The sequence below is a fragment of the Bactrocera neohumeralis genome, chromosome 2, assembly GCF_024586455.1.
Source record: "Bactrocera neohumeralis isolate Rockhampton chromosome 2, APGP_CSIRO_Bneo_wtdbg2-racon-allhic-juicebox.fasta_v2, whole genome shotgun sequence".
Lineage (NCBI taxonomy): Eukaryota > Metazoa > Arthropoda > Insecta > Diptera > Tephritidae > Bactrocera > Bactrocera neohumeralis.
In genome coordinates, this window is record NC_065919.1 from 92,660,820 (window position 1) to 92,678,277 (window position 17,458).

At 34.1% G+C, this 17,458-nt stretch overlaps 3 protein-coding genes across 3 annotated transcripts; 2 read left to right on the forward strand and 1 right to left on the reverse strand.

Moving 5' to 3' along the window:
- Positions 1-3,835: 3,835 nt before the first annotated feature.
- On the forward strand, positions 3,836-6,283 carry LOC126752999 (28S rRNA (cytosine-C(5))-methyltransferase). The gene is made up of 6 exons (XM_050464095.1): positions 3,836-4,062; positions 4,126-4,384; positions 4,886-5,154; positions 5,211-5,439; positions 5,499-5,725; positions 5,786-6,283. Exons 1-6 carry the CDS (start codon positions 3,934-3,936, stop codon positions 5,990-5,992), a joined length of 1,320 nt encoding a protein of 439 aa, XP_050320052.1. The 5' UTR covers positions 3,836-3,933; the 3' UTR covers positions 5,993-6,283.
- Positions 6,284-6,716: 433 nt separating this feature from the next.
- LOC126753013 (protein nanos) lies at positions 6,717-13,134 on the reverse strand. The gene is made up of 4 exons (XM_050464107.1): positions 12,940-13,134; positions 12,411-12,882; positions 9,485-9,972; positions 6,717-7,672 (listed from the first exon to the last, which is right to left on the reverse strand). The coding sequence occupies exons 1-4, from the start codon at positions 12,973-12,975 to the stop codon at positions 7,406-7,408; spliced, it is 1,263 nt and encodes a 420-aa protein (XP_050320064.1). The 5' UTR covers positions 12,976-13,134; the 3' UTR covers positions 6,717-7,405.
- Positions 13,135-14,165: 1,031 nt separating this feature from the next.
- On the forward strand, positions 14,166-16,699 carry LOC126753005 (mitochondrial import inner membrane translocase subunit TIM44). The gene is made up of 4 exons (XM_050464099.1): positions 14,166-14,317; positions 14,420-14,500; positions 14,556-15,099; positions 15,689-16,699. Exons 1-4 carry the CDS (start codon positions 14,315-14,317, stop codon positions 16,351-16,353), a joined length of 1,293 nt encoding a protein of 430 aa, XP_050320056.1. The 5' UTR covers positions 14,166-14,314; the 3' UTR covers positions 16,354-16,699.
- Positions 16,700-17,458: the final 759 nt, after the last annotated feature.

The window sequence follows — 17,458 nt, forward strand, 5'->3', positions numbered from 1 at the left end:
GTATGGCTCACAATAATTTCATTATTAAAAGTTAAATTATTATGAGGGCTGTTTTCAGCATAGGCGTAAGCAATACATATATAAATATCTATGTTCGTAATGGCGATATGTAAGCGATGACTTGAATATAAATGAAATATGTACATACTTATCTTGTCGAAGCTTGACAGAGGCTGAAAGTCGACGTAAAGGGCTACAAGTCAGAGAAACTCACTGGAAGGAAAATTGAGCACATACTTACTTGTGGGTCCAATAACTTATGGTATATATGTACATACATATGTGGCTTTTTCGTGAAGTAATAACTCACAAATTTTCCGTATTAAAGACATGACAAAGTCCAAACTCTGACGTAAATACATATAATATTATCATCTTTTCTGCTTTGTTCTAAAGGGGCGCAAGGTAAATTTCATTTTTTTAACCTAAACCACATTAATTTCATAAAAATATCTCATAAAGGAAGACCAGAAAATGGATTAGTCCATAAGATAGACACAAAAGTAGAAAAAGTACTTTTTCCATTTTGTCATATATAATAAGTAAAGCAACAACTTACGAACTCATGTTTAAGCAACGAAATTAATATTCAAAATGAAGTTGGCCTCAAAATTGTATCAAATCAAAGTTGTGTCGTATGTAGCGACAAGGGCAATTTCTAGCCCAACTCAATCAACCAGCTAATTGTTGTGTGTATGCCTTCCATAAGGAAGGGAGGAGCGGAATTCGCTGTTTCTGCTATAAGCCTTCGCCTTAATGGCCTATTCACATACAACTTTCCTTGCTTTGGTTGACAATTCATACTCTAACAACGACACCAAAAAAACAAAACGCACTCATACAAAAGAATATAACGACCTTGTGGGTCAAAGCAAATTTGTGTGCGAAGCAAAAGTTCGGCTGGGATTTAGAATAGCATCCCCGGATTTCGGGAATAAAATGGGGGGGAATGTTTAGTTTAGTATCTCATTTTGAAGAGGTTTTGCGCAAAGGGGGAGGGGGTTGGGGGCTTGCTAAAGGTAATGAATGGAGCTTTTGAATAATAGCACCCTTCCCCCCCTAGGACCACGGGGGGCTCCAGGGCAGCCTCCTGAAAATGGTGTAAAATCGCAGTTTTTCCATACAATTTTCACTAATTATTATAAAATGAATGTATTTTTACGCATAGAGTGATATATGGACGTATTTTGTTAATACTTTCAACCTTCGATCCGAAACGAGTCCTATGTAAAGTAACCCAAATGTATATAAGACCTACCATTTTGATTCGTTGGGTTATTACTGTCTTCCTTTTGTGCTTATTTTCTTCGTCGTTTGACAGTTCAAATTCAGTAATTTTGCTTACATTTAAAGGAACAGTATAACACGTAATTTAAAGCTGTTTTATTTATTAAATTGTACATAAAATTGCAACTTAAAATTCATAATTTATCATTAATTCAATTAAATATATTTCAAAGAATGTGTGTGTGTTAAATTGGTTAAATTTTTTGCAATCAGTGCAACAAAAACTTCAAAAAGAAGAGACCCATTGTTTGAGCAAATGTGAAAATGTGCGTTTTTTGCTTACTTATATCTAAAAAACAAATTAACATTTAACAATAAATTTACATTTAAACCAAAGTTTAATTCATTGGCTATCCGTGCTATATAAATTTAAAAAAATCCGTGCACGCATTTAAGAGGAATAAGCAATGAAAATGAGATACTAAAGTAAACCCAAGCCAATATCTTTAAAACTATAAGTCAGCGGCAACTATATATATATATATTTTCGGGATCTGGAGAACGTCACCTTTCCAGTGATACCCATTTTATCCCCGGGATGCTATTCTAAATTTTAACCAAAAGTTCTATATTAATCGGCTGTAAGATACTATATACATATATAGAACTTTTTACCTAAAATTCTTTACTAAGCAACATCCTAATTAGAACTGTGTCTGATGCACAGTCCGGCACCCCTTATAAAGTATATTGATACCAAACCAAGAATGATAGAAACAAAGATTGCGCAATGACGAGTTCAAATTTTGTTCGTTCTGCGCATCTACGTCACGGTTGACCAACTTACAATCAGCTGATTTTCAGTTGGTTGTTTTTCTTTGCAATAAGAAGCAATTTTGTATTGCAGGCATACAAAATCATGAATATCATCAAATTTAACATCAATATAAGTGAATATTTTATAGTGAACATTTACCTACATATTCAATTAATTGAATTTTCAATGAATTATTTAAAAAGAGACAATCTTTGCTGTGTTTGTTTCAACCATATACATTTATGTAAATAAAAAGATTGAATATTTTGTAACCAAGTATCAATTTATTGTTTTATTTAATTTTCTTTTTTTACTAAACATATGTTCAATTATGTTTTTATTTAAGGAACGAATCCTAAAATACATTCTAGCTCTGAAAAATAGTTCTTTTATTTTCGAGCTACAATTTACAAAATCACTTAAATCTATGTGTTTCTGGACATAATTTGTACATATAACCAAATCATTACCATTGACGTCGTCAAATATTGCTTGCAAGGCTCTCAAATGCTCCATCAACATATCTGTTGGTTTTGAGAGTCCTCCTTCAGAAAGGATGACTTGGAGATTTCAACAAAGAGTGATCCACCCAAGTATGCCAATTCCGAAAATTGACGTCACATATTTTCGGAATTGGCACAAATTTCGGGGTTGTCTTTACCGAGTTTGTGGCAGATGTACCCTGCAAAATTCTCAAGTCCGTCGTTGTTGAGAATCTCCAAGTCATCATTTTTTTCGATTGGGTCAGTGGAATTCAGATCAACTGACACACGTTAAAAAATATTACCTGCAAAAATATAATAAACATACATATGTACATGCGTATCAATAAATGGAATAAATTGTTAGTTATTATTATTAGTATAATTAGGATAAAAAACAGTGGTTAGTATGCAAAAACTTAGATTGTATGTAAGTACATATTTGCATTTGTTAACATCAATACAATTTTATGTATATAATAATGTTTTATGTAGTTTTAGGTTTATAATACTATGTACGTGTAATATTTTGATAATTACCGGTTACAGATAACTAATTTCCTTCCAAATCTGGTGTGTTGTCGACTTCAACATTGCTTTCTTCTGTGATCGCTCCTTCGTTGTGACCAAGTATATAGGAACGCAGCCTATATTTGAACTCCTACCTGTCAGGATGATCGTGAAGACCGCCTTTTGACCTGATTACGCCAAAAAAAATTTCCAAAAAGTCCTGGTTCAATCGATAAGTCAAAACGTAATCAATTTTGTGCTGCTGTCTTAAGTCATCCAGCAGCAATTTCAAAGCATTATTGCTTTGGAGTATACATACCTGTAAATCATAAGTAAAATCAAAAACTGTAGAAAATCAACTTATCTAAATATATATGTAGCTTGAGTATTACCTTTTTGGAATGGAAGCAAACTATTTTTACCAATGACTCTCATTGATGAAACCAGCTCCATTATCTGTTTCAGTACATTATTTGAATCCATTGTTTTAATGCGGCTTTATCCTTAGGGAAATGAAAAAATCTCCACTTCGTAGCAGTATTTTTACCATTGTTATTATTACAACCGAACACTGCACAACGCATTTTAAAAATATAGAATTTAACAAATAATATAACACTTGAAAACATAATTCGAATTCACTTTCAATAGCGCGGGCGAATAATAAGTCAACCGTGACGTCGGCAAGAACAGCTGACTGAAAGCAAACATGCGCATTGCGCTATCATTCTTTCTCTATCATTCTTGATACCAAACATCGACCATCGAACATTCTGGCAACCACGAATTTCGCTGTGTAGTTAATTCCGGCAATTTATTGTCGATTCGATTTTGTTCTCGCATCCATGTTCCTCACAATACATAACTATATGAATCTAAAGTCACGTGTGATAAAATATGGAGGCAAACAAATTTAAGCACTCAATCAAAGTGCCAACACAATATAGGCGTGTTGCTGCTGTTTTAAAGGCGGCACTGGAACGAAAAAAATCGCTTAAGTCTTTAATTTTTGAAGAAAAGCATGCAGTAGGTTTCGTAAATGGTTAATAGTTTTTAACATAGTTTCACTAACGTGCATTGTTTCTTCAGCGTTTGCGGGGTATGCAAGCGATATTGAAGCAGTACATTGACAACCGAGGAGTAATTGACGAAGCAATCGCACAAACAAAGATTTTGGAAGAAAATCCACGATTAAGTTCTGCTCTCTGCAAAATTCTTGTGACAGAGCTTATATTTGGACGAAAAAAATTGATTGGTGAAAGCAAACCCGTTCTAACAGTTAGCCAATATCGCGAAAGGCTTGAAGCAAACTTAGGCGGTGCAGTTTATGATACCAAAAACATAAAAGGCAAGCAAACTTATTATTGGGTGATTTAAGCAATACACTTTATAGTTTTACTATGAAAAAAGGCAAATTTAATATGCTTGAAGATTTAAAAGATACATACCCATTGGAAAAGCATCACGAAGGAAGCGAAGATAAAGTCGTTGAAGATGGGCAGATTAAAGAAGATGCCGCATTTTCAAATGACACTAGCGCTTTAGTATATTTGTGGTTAATAATATTTAGTGTTCTAATGTTCACATTTCCATTCATCACTTTTTATGGTGTGCGATCTTGGCTACATGAGTCATTTGATATTTCTGAGTTTTATGTAAATTGCTGGGCAGTGCTTTCTTCAGTGCTTGTTGTAAATGTTATTATTTGCTTATACGTTTTCAAAGCAATAAGTGAGGAAAATAACTGCGACTTAGTAATGAAAAAACAAAATAAGAAAGATATTTAAATTAATAAAAATTAACTGCTTTGAAAATGTTCTGAATTTTATTACTGGTTTACGTTTCTCAGTTTGGAAGCCTCGCTATGTACGTGTTAATACCAATTTGCTTAATATGGCTGATGTTTTTGAAATGTTGGCAATGGAGGAGTGGCGGAAAAAAAATTTGGCGAGCTCAGGATCTTATAATGATTTCTTAAAAGCTATAAGGGAGCTTGAGGAGGATGAGTACATGGTTGACATGCATTTGGACGATCTGTTGATATTCCATTCGAAGCAAAAGCATTACTGGGCTTGCCATCCTTATGTAAAGGAAAAAAAGCTCATGCTTCAAGATAAAGTAAGTAAATTGTGTACAAATAATTGGATTAAAGAACGGCATGTAACTATGTTTAGGGGACCTGTCTTGTAGCAGAATTGCTACATCCACCCCCCGGCGCTTTCGTACTTGACATGTGTGCGGCTCCAGGAATGAAAACCATACATGTTTCTAATGTTATGAAAAATAAAGGAAAGATTTATGCTGTTGAGCAAAATATAGAACGTTACAATCTGCTCCGTAATATGACCAATTTAGCAGGCTGTGAAATAGTAGATTCCATTAACGCGGATGCGCTCACAATTGGTAGTTAACAAGAGTTTCGATAGTTGACGTTTTGTAAATTAAAAGTTTTTAAATTACAGATAGTAATCGCTGCCCAAATGTGGAATATATACTTGTTGATCCATCGTGCTCCGGATCTGGCATGCAAAATCGGATGTCCTTAGATCCAGATGAAAAAGACCCTGCTCGTCTAAACCGTCTTGCTGGATTACAGATTAAAATGCTTTCACATGCTTTAAAATCGTTCTCCAATGTAAAACGAGTCGTTTACTCTACGTGCTCCCTCTATGAAGAAGAAAACGAACAGGTTTGTATGGGTCTATATGGTTAATATAAAAACTTTTACTTAACAACGATTTCGTTAAAGGTTATTCAACGTTGCTTAGAGTTAAATCCACAATTTAAATTGCTCAGTGGAAAAAAAGCTTTGCGCAATAAATGGAATAATGTGGGTAACTCTAACTACAAAAATATAGGAAAGAATTGTCTCTATACAAAACCAGATCAAGATCACGCCGATGGAATATTTATAGCAATATTGGAAAAGAGGCAATCCAAGGGAAATGATGAATAAATTGTATACATGATTATTTTAAAACAAAAACATCTACACAATACCATTTCCCCAAAACTTCCTCATATTTGAACAACTCAAGAAATTAGGTTTTATATTTAAAAAAAAAAGAGATATTGAAATGTAATTTGGATTATTTTATTCACTACTATCTTTCATATAGTGATAAGCAATATCGAAATATTACTGTGTGACCTTCTTAGGATGGCATATATACGACTTTTTTGCTTAGACTAACTGCAAAAGGGTCGGAACTTACGCACACTAAATACAAAAGATTCACAACACAAATATGTTCAAAATGCATTTTCTTTTCTATACATCAACCTAATATAAACCTATCCACCTACACAAGAAATTTCATTGTCTTCACTATATACATAACTGGAAAATCACCGTTAGGTCTACTCATTCAATTATATACGGTTGTATCGGTAGAAAAAAAACAACAATTTGTCAAAAGTAGTTGGATCCATAATCTCAAAATCAACTACTTTGTTCTGTATTATTTTTATGATTCAGAAATAAATATTTGATCCAGTAAAGTATTTTTGAGTGATAAATAAATACGAATAAATTGCAAATATCCCAAAATAATCAAAATGTAAACAGAAAATTTATATGAGAAACAAAAAATAACTGCTTTTGGCATTATGGATACAGTCACTTCTTTAGTAAGTCCGTATCAACACAACCTTTTGCATAAAATTATGATTCGAATGAATATGATTATTGGACGCTCTTTGTAATTTCACTTTATTACATATAAATATAATATAACATGATTTCACATTCAATTATTCCATACTTGTACATATGTATGTATACTTTTCTAATAAAACAAAATATAAGTCTTTCATATTCCATATAATTTAAATGCTTGTCTAAAACAAAACTCAATCGAAATTTCAGATTTTAATTGGGAAGTGTACTTCAGGTATTAAACTTCTTTGCGTATATACGAAAGAAACGAGCCCTGCATGTTTAGTTTTTAATTAAATAAAAAACTATCAGAATTGTTTAACACGTAATGAGAGTGTAGATATAAATTTAACGTGTGTCTATTTTTATCGATCTTATTTGTTTGGTAGATAATAAACGATTCTACATTTTTAAAATTACTTAATAAAAATGATTAAAAATTAATTTTACTATAATGTAATACTTTTAGTAAACATGTTGAGAGTTCTGGAATATTTAGATTCTTAAATAAACTTTAAGTTCAATTTTAAATGTTCATATATTATTATGAATGTCTTAATATAGTTACAAAAATCGAATACGTTTCACGTGAAAATAAAATTAGAGACTTTTTATTCAAGTCGATAGAGAAGAAACAATTGTATTTCTTTTTCCATCTAAATAATTATTATAAAAATATCTAGGGGTTCAGTCATATATAAATACTTTCTTCTATACGTTCATTCCTTGCTTAAAGTACAAATTTTTCGCTAAACGTAAGGATTCTGCCTTAACTGCGTCTTCCATCGTAATAATCGGTTTTTGTGGGCAATATTTAACTGTGTGCGCCTTATCTCCGGAAGCCTTGCAAATCGGGCATATATAAGTGCGTAATTTTGGGCAAAGAACACGCCCTAGTGAATCACGTACTGCATGACTCTTCACCACAGCTTCTGGTTCGTTGTTATTTTCGCAAAATACGCAATGTTTTACTGCAGACTGTAAAATTGTACAATAATTAAATTTGTTCAGGTAATTAATCTACATCTGAAAAGTAAAAAGATTGCAGATAATGTAACTGTCCTGGAAACGACCTCTTTCGACTTACTTTCTCCAATGAGGAGGTTCAGAATGTCATCAACAAAGTAAAATCCCCAGTAGTGAAGACACTTGAGGCCTTGCTACTCCCGACCTTCACTCACCACCTGAGTCTAGCCAGCCACCAGCATGGCTTCCGAAAAGTGCACAGCACCACCACAGCACTTAGCGTCATAAACGCTCAGATAGTTCGTAGCCTCAACCAGAAACCACCCTGTGAGAGAACGATCCTCGTAGCGTTGGACTTGTCAAAAGCTTTTGACACAGTCAACCACACCACGCTACTGCAAGACATTGAGAAAACTACTGAACGGTCGTCAATCATCCGTACTATTTTTTTTGAAAAAAAGTCGAATTTTTGATTCGTCCTATTTCGAGGGGAAACATCTAAACTGAGAAGAATTAAACAGGGGGTTCCGTTGTTGGCAACATACAAGGCAATCGGCCTGCCCGTCCTCAACTACGCAACACCAATATGCTCGCTTGGATGCAGTGGTACGCAGATGAGGAAACTCCAGACCTGCTAAAATACTCCGGTCCACGGCGGGATGCCTTTTGATGTCTCCTATCGAACACCTTCACAGTGAGACGTTCATGCTCCCAGTTAAGGAGTATAATGAAGTCCTCTCCAAGCAGTTGCTGTTGTGATGTTTTCGTAGAAATCACCCTTGCAGCCATCTGTTTGGAGCGGAACCGCCTCCTAGGAGCACCAAAAGGTCTTTTCTTGACTACGTCAACGACGTCGAACAGTACGCCGACCGGACTTCGGACGCAATTGACTTTCAACAGGTACTGACCGCCATTCACAGTGGAGCCATTAACACCTTCACTGACTCCCTTCCCATGAATGGCGTTCTTGGAGTCAAAGCACCACCCATCGCAGACGAAGAGCTCGAGTTGCCGCGAGAAACGCGAGTGACCCCAGCGCACCTTCGTTCTGGTTATTGTAGCAGGTTAAACTCCTACTTATCCAGAATAGACCCTGACATACCCAATGTACCCCTGCACCCTGCATGCAACGAGTCTCCGCATGACACTGACCACCTCTTTGCATGCCGTAACCTGAGACAATATCCAGAACGAAGTTGCGCAAGCTAACGCACGTACGAAGACTGTTATATGGAGGACATGACCCGGTTTGAATCGGTAAATAATAAGTGTTTCGTTTGATAACTACATACGAACTTGAATATTTCCAAAAGACAGAACTGCAACAAAATTCTCAAATAAACTATCAGTACAAAGAGACAGAAGCGAAAGCATTTTGGTTACAAAATATCGAGCCCCCAATCCGAACCCGATTTTTAAGACTTTTTTAGCTCGCAAAATATGTAGGTCAGAAATGTACTCTCCCTTTTTTATAACTTCATTTGTCGGTTTTACAAATATTCAAAAACAAATTATAAAAACTAAGATTATAATTCTTTAACTAAGATAAGCCTGTTATGCTGTCAATCAGCAGGTGTTCTGGAGTTTCAGGCTCCCTCTCGCAGAATCGACAATTTGGACAAGAAGCCCTAAGTGCAAACAAAGTAAAAATAGTTTCTGACATGTTTTCAAGATTCTGAGTTAGACCGCCAGAGATGCATTCAAGGACGCGAGTTTTAGAAAGAAGTGATTACTATGTCAAAGTCCAAGAAGTCCATTATGCTCGATGCAACATCTTGTGAAAGCATACAAATATTCCTTTTACATATATAAAAATTTACTCACAAATTTATCCAACTTTGAACCGCCAAATCTTTTCTGACTTTTCTTAATATTTTGACCGTTATAGGCGATATTGGCCGCAGCAGCCACAGTTGCGACAGTAGCAGTATCGGTTATTGAAACCGCTGCAGTATTTATCTTTTGGTTCTGCAAATGGACGCCATTGTTATAATTTTGTGGTGGCGGAGTCATCATCCATAAATTTGGATCAAAATAGTGTTTCCAAACAGAAACATTATTACTGTTGATACATGGGTAGACCGCGCCTTTGTTGTTAGATTCATAATTCACAGTACTAAAATTCCAATTACACTGACTACTGAAATCACTGCAAAAATATTTGTTGCTACTATTACATGTCTCTAGATGAGATGTTGCCTTCAATGTTTTTCCTTCTTCAAATGAAATCGGATCGTCTGTGACATATCCATTGCAATAAAAATCATCCATTATGTCACACACTGGCGATCCTCTGCCTGAATTTAACGAATCTGTAAAAAAAAATTAGTACAGATAAATAAAATTGAAGTGCCTGTAAGTGTAAAAAATTCACTTTTTACTAAATTCTTATAGTTGTATACACAGTACGTACAAAAATAACATTTTATTTTAATCTTTGTCTGTCTGTTTGTAATGGCTAATGTATGAAGCAGCTGAACCAATTCCGATGGGAGATAGTTGTTTAATGGGGAGTAACTTATGTTACTTTTTATGCTCTTGCAACCTGTTGCTACAGAGTATAATAATTTTGTTCACCTAACGGTTGTACGTATCACCTAAAAGAGTTTATCTAGAATTTTTATAGATAGTATGTATTAAAAAATCTATCAAAATTGCATACAGTCTTACTTAAAAAGCCGAATATCTCGAGAAGTATTAATGATAGCGATTTTGACCTTGGACCTTTTTTATAGCAAATAAGATTTCCTACAAAATAGTCATGTATATTTTTTCTATAGCTCCTGTCATTTACGAGATGTATACAAAAAAATTCGAGATTCTTGGAAAAATCGGGTTTAGAGCCCCGTACTACCTCGCCGGTGCGAGTTACGACTTTATTGCACTGGGCACTTTCGTAAAGTGAACAATTCTGAGAAATATGCGTCTAAAGGCAAAGCGATGCCATAAAATACCTCTGATCTGTAGGAATTTAAAGATAAAAACTCACGATTGTAGTGCATTTTCTATGGAAAATTTTTATAGGCCTCGGCCCAGTTCTTATGGAAGGCATACACACAACAATTAATGGAAGGCATACACGCACCAATTATTGTACCAATTTCATCGAATTGTACAACTGATTGTTACGTATATGGGGCAGTTGTATGAGTTGCACCAACTGATTGGATGAAAATCAAAATTTTTTGATATTTTGTCAAGTTGGTTGTGTTAGTTGGATCGTGTTTGGGTTGGTCGTGCGATTTCAAACGATTTCGCCATTTTATTTCGGCTGTCGAAGAAAGCACGTCATATATAATAAGTAAGGCAACAACTTCCGAACTCATGTTTAAGCAACGAAGTGAATATTCAAAATGAAGTTGGCCTCAAAATTGTATTAAAAGTTGTGTCGTATGTAGCGACAAGGGCAATTTCTAGCCGAACTTAATCAACCAACTAATTGTTTTGTGTATGCCTTCTATAATGTTAATATGAAGAGCTAAAATTTTCAGGGAATTTTTTTTAGGGTATTTCCAAGGAAATTTCGTGACGGAACTGAAAAAAATTAATAGTTCAAAAAACCAAAACACCCTAATATACATATGTATACATATATGTATGTATAAATGTTCAGGATGACGAGGAAATTTTAAATCCGTGTAACTGTCTGTCTGTCTGTCCGTCCGTGCAAGCTGTAACTTGAGTAAAAATTGGATTACGAGTTCGTAGATGAGCGTAATCGGACTACTGCCAAGCCCACAAATTAACCGAAAACCTATAAAGTGCACTAAGCACTAAATTGAGATATAAAAATGTAATTTGTTACAGGAGATCGCTGTGGTAAGGGGCACTTGTGCGAAAAACATTTTGAAAAAGTGGACGCGGCCACTCGATTCTTTCACTTTCCAGTACACAAAGCAAGAAAAATTCCTTTAAAGTATGCCACCTTAAGACTAAAAATTGTCCAAATTCAAACGAAACTGTTCAAGCCCCTAGGTACCGAAATTGTGAATCCAAGTACCTATAGTTGATTTCCGATTGAAAATATTGGTCAATATGTGAGATATATGTATAATTGAAATTCAGAGAGAATCCTGTCCCCTTTCTGTGTATCTAGTCAATGTATGGTTGGCGTTTTACATCTTAAGGTATTTCTCTGTCGTTGATTCTTGCAAGTTGCAAGAGAATAAAATGGTCGGTTGCCTCCGCACCTTGCTCTTTCTTACTTGTACGACAGAATTTAATTTTTTTTTCACAGAGTTTTATAATCCATTAAATATTCATTTAATTTAAAATATGGCAATTCTCTACCAATGTTACTTTTGCTAAGCTAAAATACCATCTTCCGGAAAATAAAAGAATGCCTCCTGAAATATCTTTGCGAACTGGGGATTGTTGACAAAACGAGGTCGCAAAACCATCACTCAATTGTTTTCTGTTCTTTTCTATTTGTTTTTGGGATATCAAACACTTTGCCAACAGAAACTTCGCTAACGATTAAAAACGTACAGTTAAGGAACAAACCTTATAGCATTTTAAAACCGCAGTTGAGACGTTCTTATTAGTTTTACAGATGTTACAGACAGACTCCAATTAGACAAAGTATGCATAAAAATCTACTTTAGCCAGACGGGCGCCATTAATGGCGCCTGATTTCATTTACTTACCCGTTACCCTTAATTTATTATGTTATTTCACCCGAAAAAAATTAAGAATTTATATAAATATACAAAAAGCTTAATACTGTTATAGCAAAATTATTTGTTATTACCATTTCCATATTTATACGACGCCAACATTGCAAACATTTTTAGAGACTTTGATATTTCGTTTTTGTGCTGCTTTTGAGCTAAAGTAGCTTCCGAGTACATTTGGGAATGCCTTTGCTGAGCCAAAGGTTCTTGGTCGATTTCATATTTGTCCTGTTTTAAATCTTTATTTTGTGAAGATAGAAATGGTGGTTTCATACCAAAATTTTCATTGTTGGCATTAAAGAATCCATAACTTTTAGGTCTTGTTTGACTGTTTGAAATTGTACAACCGACTGTGGAGGCTGGAGTTGACGACAATAGTTGCGATGGTGAAAATGCATACACAGTGTTTGGAGAAAATTGCGATATTGACGTTTCTGTAGATATAGGCGAAAGGTTTGGTGAGCATCTGCTTATTATGTTCGTAGTATCCAAAAATACTTCGGACATGTAATTTAAGTCCAACCCAAGTTCCAAAGAAGATGCATAATCCTTCGGCAAACGTGAAGATTTTATTACATGAATAACGGAAATTTTCGCTCCACTTACCATTCGGTTACCAATATTCAGATTTGCACCAAACATTTCGTAATTTATTTTTCTCTTTTTCCTAAACAAAATTTATCAACGAATTTCACCGTACCGTATTTATACTTTACATATATATTTGAAATACAATTTTCGTATTTTTCCGTCCAAGGACTTTTTATACTTTACTCTAAGATTAAATTAAAAACCTGCTTCGTAATATTCTACGAAATCCACTGCTTTGGTAATTTTATATTTCCTAACGGTTTTTACTTCGCGACACAGGGCAATCAAAATACGTAAAAACGTCACATTCAAAATACCAGCATATTTACTTGTAAAGTTAATTAGTTATAAACTTGCAGTATTAAAATATTTAACAAGTATATATTTATTTTATAACAAAATGCAATTTCTTGCAACAAAAATTCTCACCAAACATGTTGATAAATGATTAGTATGCACAAAATGGAACACATGCTTTCAAAAATCAAACGTTGTGAAATTATATATACATCAGATCAAATCGATCATAAATATAATATATACACATATATAAGAATAAAAAATTTCCAAAATACATTAATTTATTCTTACATATGCTCAAATTAACGGTTCGCATAATCATTGTCAATGTGACCCTAGACACCTCTGATATTGTCATAACTGATTAAAGCAGGTTTATTAATATCAGTCTAAACTGATATTTTATACTCTGAATGATGGTGATTGGACAACAAAAGTTTCTTTTCAATTTCTAAATAATATTACGAGATCGTCTTCGTGCTATCAGAAATTCTTTTTAAAGTTTGTATACATATATAAGTATAGTTCCTTATGGCCCACTCACATACAACTTTTCTCGCTTTGCTTGAAAATTCATACTTTAACAAGGAAGCGAAGAAAGGAAATTCAAGAACAAACGCTTTGCTTTCAGTGTTTCTCTCTAATAAAAATGGCGACTGTTTCTTGACAAAGCGTTAAACGATCAAGGTCGCCCAACATTTTGCTTTACTTCTTCAAAGGATATGTCTGACGCAAAGCGTAGCACAATGTTATTAGGCCTATACATAACCTGTATATGTATATGTAATAAAGGAAATATAAATATTTCAATGTTTTGAAGTTTCGTTAATCGGTTGAAAGGTAAATCTAATAAATTTATTCAATGGGACCTAAAATAATGAAAACGGCATCACCGATATTAAATAAAAAAATTGTATGGCAACATGTTAGCTCAGACAGACATTCATTCTTGACATTTAAAAAGCGTGATGTTTTCTTCATGGAATGTGTTTCAACGGAATTAGTACCAAATTACATAAATTAAATTGGATTTGATTAATCTTGACATACAACTCAATTTAAATTTATAGCTGTTCGAAAGTTATTAGCTATGGTAAGTTAACCAGTTCATAGCAATCAGAATATGAAAAATTAGATTTTCCAAACTAAGTTTAATAATTTTTAATATATAAATATTCTTTCAACATACATGTAGTATAAATTCTTCGCTGCATCCCGTGGTAATTACCACCGGTTCGTCCAAAGTTATAGTTACTGGCAAGGACTACATAACCAGGTAACTGAACTTTTATGTAGGCATATTAACATAATAATTTCTTTTTTTTTTCTAGCGTTGCTATTCTCAACCAAGCCGAAGACCTGGATTTTTTTCGCAGTTCATCGACAATATTAGATCAGAAATTGATAAAAATAAGGAAATGAAAGAGAATATAAAAAAGTTTCGCGAAGAAGCACAGAAATTGGAGCAGTCTGAAGCTCTTCAATCGGCTAGGCAGAAATTTAATATAGTTGAATCTGAGGCACAAAAGTCTTCAAATATTTTGAAGGAACAATTAGGAAGTATAAAGGACAAAGTAAGTGATGTAATAGACGAAGCAAGTAAATCCGATATTGCAAAGAAAGCAACAAAATTATCCGAAGAAATTTCAAAGACGGCTAAAGGTGTAACTGAAACTATAACTGAGAAAAGTGAAAAAATTGGACAGACATCTGCTTTTCAGGCCATATCTACAACTACAGAAATGATTAAACAAGAAATAGGGTCTCAAAGCATAAATTCAAGGGTTTATCGCTCTCCTCAAAAATTGCGAAAACGCATTGAAGTCGAATATGCAAGTGATGAGCGAGTGGTTGAGCCTAATGCTGATGCAACAGGTATTAAAGGGCGAGTATTTTAATTTGAATGTTGTATATAGAAAATGCTAATATAGTAAGTCCAACCATCTCTGTCCTTTAACGACTCGAATTGTGCACATGCCCGAATTTTTCAAAATCAAGAAAGGCATTTTATGTTGCAAATATTACTTATTAAGAGAAGCAAAATTATGTTTTTGTTAATACTAAAACTAAAAAAGTGTAATTTATGCCTAAAAACAAGGTGTATCCAGCAAAGTGTAATAAGTTATAAACATTTTGGGAAAAACTAGAACAGATGTTATAAATGATCGGGGATAAAAATCTTTTGCCAAATAAAATTTGAATTCGTTGGCCCTATTCTTCTGGGAACAAACTGCGACTAGCACATTCAAATTCATTAATTATTAGTCATACGACCTTTTCATTTGCATAGAATTGCTCCAAATTGATTTTAACTTTCCTAATTACTCAAAATAGGATCGAAATATATATACATATATAGATATTATATATGTAACTATTACATTCAAATATAAGTTCGCAAAAATTGTACTTATACTTATATCTAATTATTAATAAATATTTGTATTTTGTTTTATTCCGTTAGGAGTCGAGCTTCACAAGGATTCCAAATTCTACCAATCATGGGAAAATTTTAAAAATAACAATGCATATGTGAATAAAGTACTTGACTGGAAACTTAAATACGACGAATCGGAGAATCCTATGATTCGCGCTTCTCGCCTCTTAACGGATAAATTTTCAGATGTTATGGGAGGACTTTTTTCGAAAACTGAGTTATCAGAAACACTTACAGAGCTATGCAAAATTGATCCAAACTTCGATCAAAAACAGTTTCTTCGCGACTGCGAGACTGATATAATACCGAACATTTTAGAAGCAATGGTGAGGGGAAATTTAGAAATCCTTAAGGATTGGTGTTTTGAAAGCACCTACAATATAATTGCAACACCTATAAACCAAGCTATTAAGTCTGGTATGTATTTGGATTCGAAAATCCTTGATATCGAAAATATAGACTTGGCGATGGGTAAAGTTATGGAGCAGGGGCCAGTACTTATAGTTACCTTTCAAGCGCAACAAATTATGTGTGTTCGTGATAAGAACCACGAAGTAGTGGAAGGTGACCCAGACAAGGTCATGCGAGTGAATTATGTGTGGGTTCTTTGTAGAGACCCCAACGAGTTAAATCCAAAATCAGCTTGGCGGCTTATGGAAATTTCGGCTAACAGTCAAGAACAATTTGTATAATAGGGAATTTAATGTTAACTAGCTATTAATTAGTTGCCGTTAAATATTTCTGATATTTTTATTAAGGAGATACATAATTATTGACCTAATTAAGTGTTCCATGTAGATATTACATGTGATCATGTTTTATTTTCATTTACAGAAATTTTTCTCTAAGTTTTTGTTGAAGACATTCTGTTGAGAAAAAATAAAGATAACATTCTGTAAATGAAAATATTGAACATATTAATATATGTATGTTGTAATAATAGGTTCGTCTTACATTTAAAATTCACATTTATTGTTGAAGACGCGAAAACTTTGTACATATTAACTAATTTAGAAGATTAAAGAAAAGCTTAAACAATTTGTTATAATTTTTTCTTTCTAAAGGGATATCGGGTCGCTTTGCTTCGAGATTTTTGTAGCTAATTTCAGTCGGAAGCAGCAATTAGAAAAAAGATTAATCAACTATTTAAGCATGTTCTTCTTGGTAGCCCTATGACTGTTCATAAATTCTTCCTCATTTAACGGACAGGCTCATTTAGTTACTTTTTCTCTGATATTGTAGGGTTTTAATATCTTTATGTTATATAAACTAGGCCCATTCCATCAGATTCAGCGCCTAACCCTAAGATTTTAGGTGTAACTTTTGATGGTCTATGCTCCTTCACTCCTCATACGACCGCGATTGTTGCCAAAGTACAGAGCCGCAACAAAATCCTCAAGTCGCTAGCTGGCGGCACTTGGGGGGGAAATGACAAAGAAACGTTGTTGGCCACTTACAAGGCAATCCTCCGGCTGGTCCCCAACTACGCCGCACCAATATGGTCGTGGACTTAGGACTTGTCAGAACACTGCGCTCCGGACTACGACAGGATTCCTATTGAACACCCACATAGTGAGCCCCGTATGCTCTCAGTTAAAGAGCATAATGAACTCCATCAGTTCCTGCTGGGAAATTATAGCTGTCACAACATAATAAAAAATATGGGGCGTAGGGATATCATTTTTGCTGCTATCATCGACGCTAGGTATGTACATGCTCCCTGTTCAAAATATTAAGGAAATTAAAACCGTTTTGTCAAGCCACCAAAATGACAATAAAATGACTGGCATGAGAGGA

Coding starts and splice junctions, on each gene's coding strand:
- LOC126752999 (XM_050464095.1), top strand. CDS start 3,934: ATGGAGGCAAACAAATTTAAGCACTCAATCAAAGTGCCAACACAATAT. Junction 5,155..5,210: donor AGCTCATGCTTCAAGATAAA/GTAAGTAAATTG, acceptor AACTATGTTTAG/GGGACCTGTCTTGTAGCAGA. Junction 5,726..5,785: donor ATGAAGAAGAAAACGAACAG/GTTTGTATGGGT, acceptor ATTTCGTTAAAG/GTTATTCAACGTTGCTTAGA.
- LOC126753013 (XM_050464107.1), bottom strand. CDS start 12,975: ATGTTTGGTGCAAATCTGAATATTGGTAACCGAATG. Junction 12,883..12,939: donor TGAATATTGGTAACCGAATG/GTAAGTGGAGCG, acceptor CGTTTGCCGAAG/GATTATGCATCTTCTTTGGA. Junction 7,673..9,484: donor GTTCAAAGTTGGATAAATTT/GTGAGTAAATTT, acceptor ACAATTTTACAG/TCTGCAGTAAAACATTGCGT.
- LOC126753005 (XM_050464099.1), top strand. Junction 14,501..14,555: donor GGCAAGGACTACATAACCAG/GTAACTGAACTT, acceptor TTTTTTTTCTAG/CGTTGCTATTCTCAACCAAG. Junction 15,100..15,688: donor GCCTAATGCTGATGCAACAG/GTATTAAAGGGC, acceptor TTATTCCGTTAG/GAGTCGAGCTTCACAAGGAT.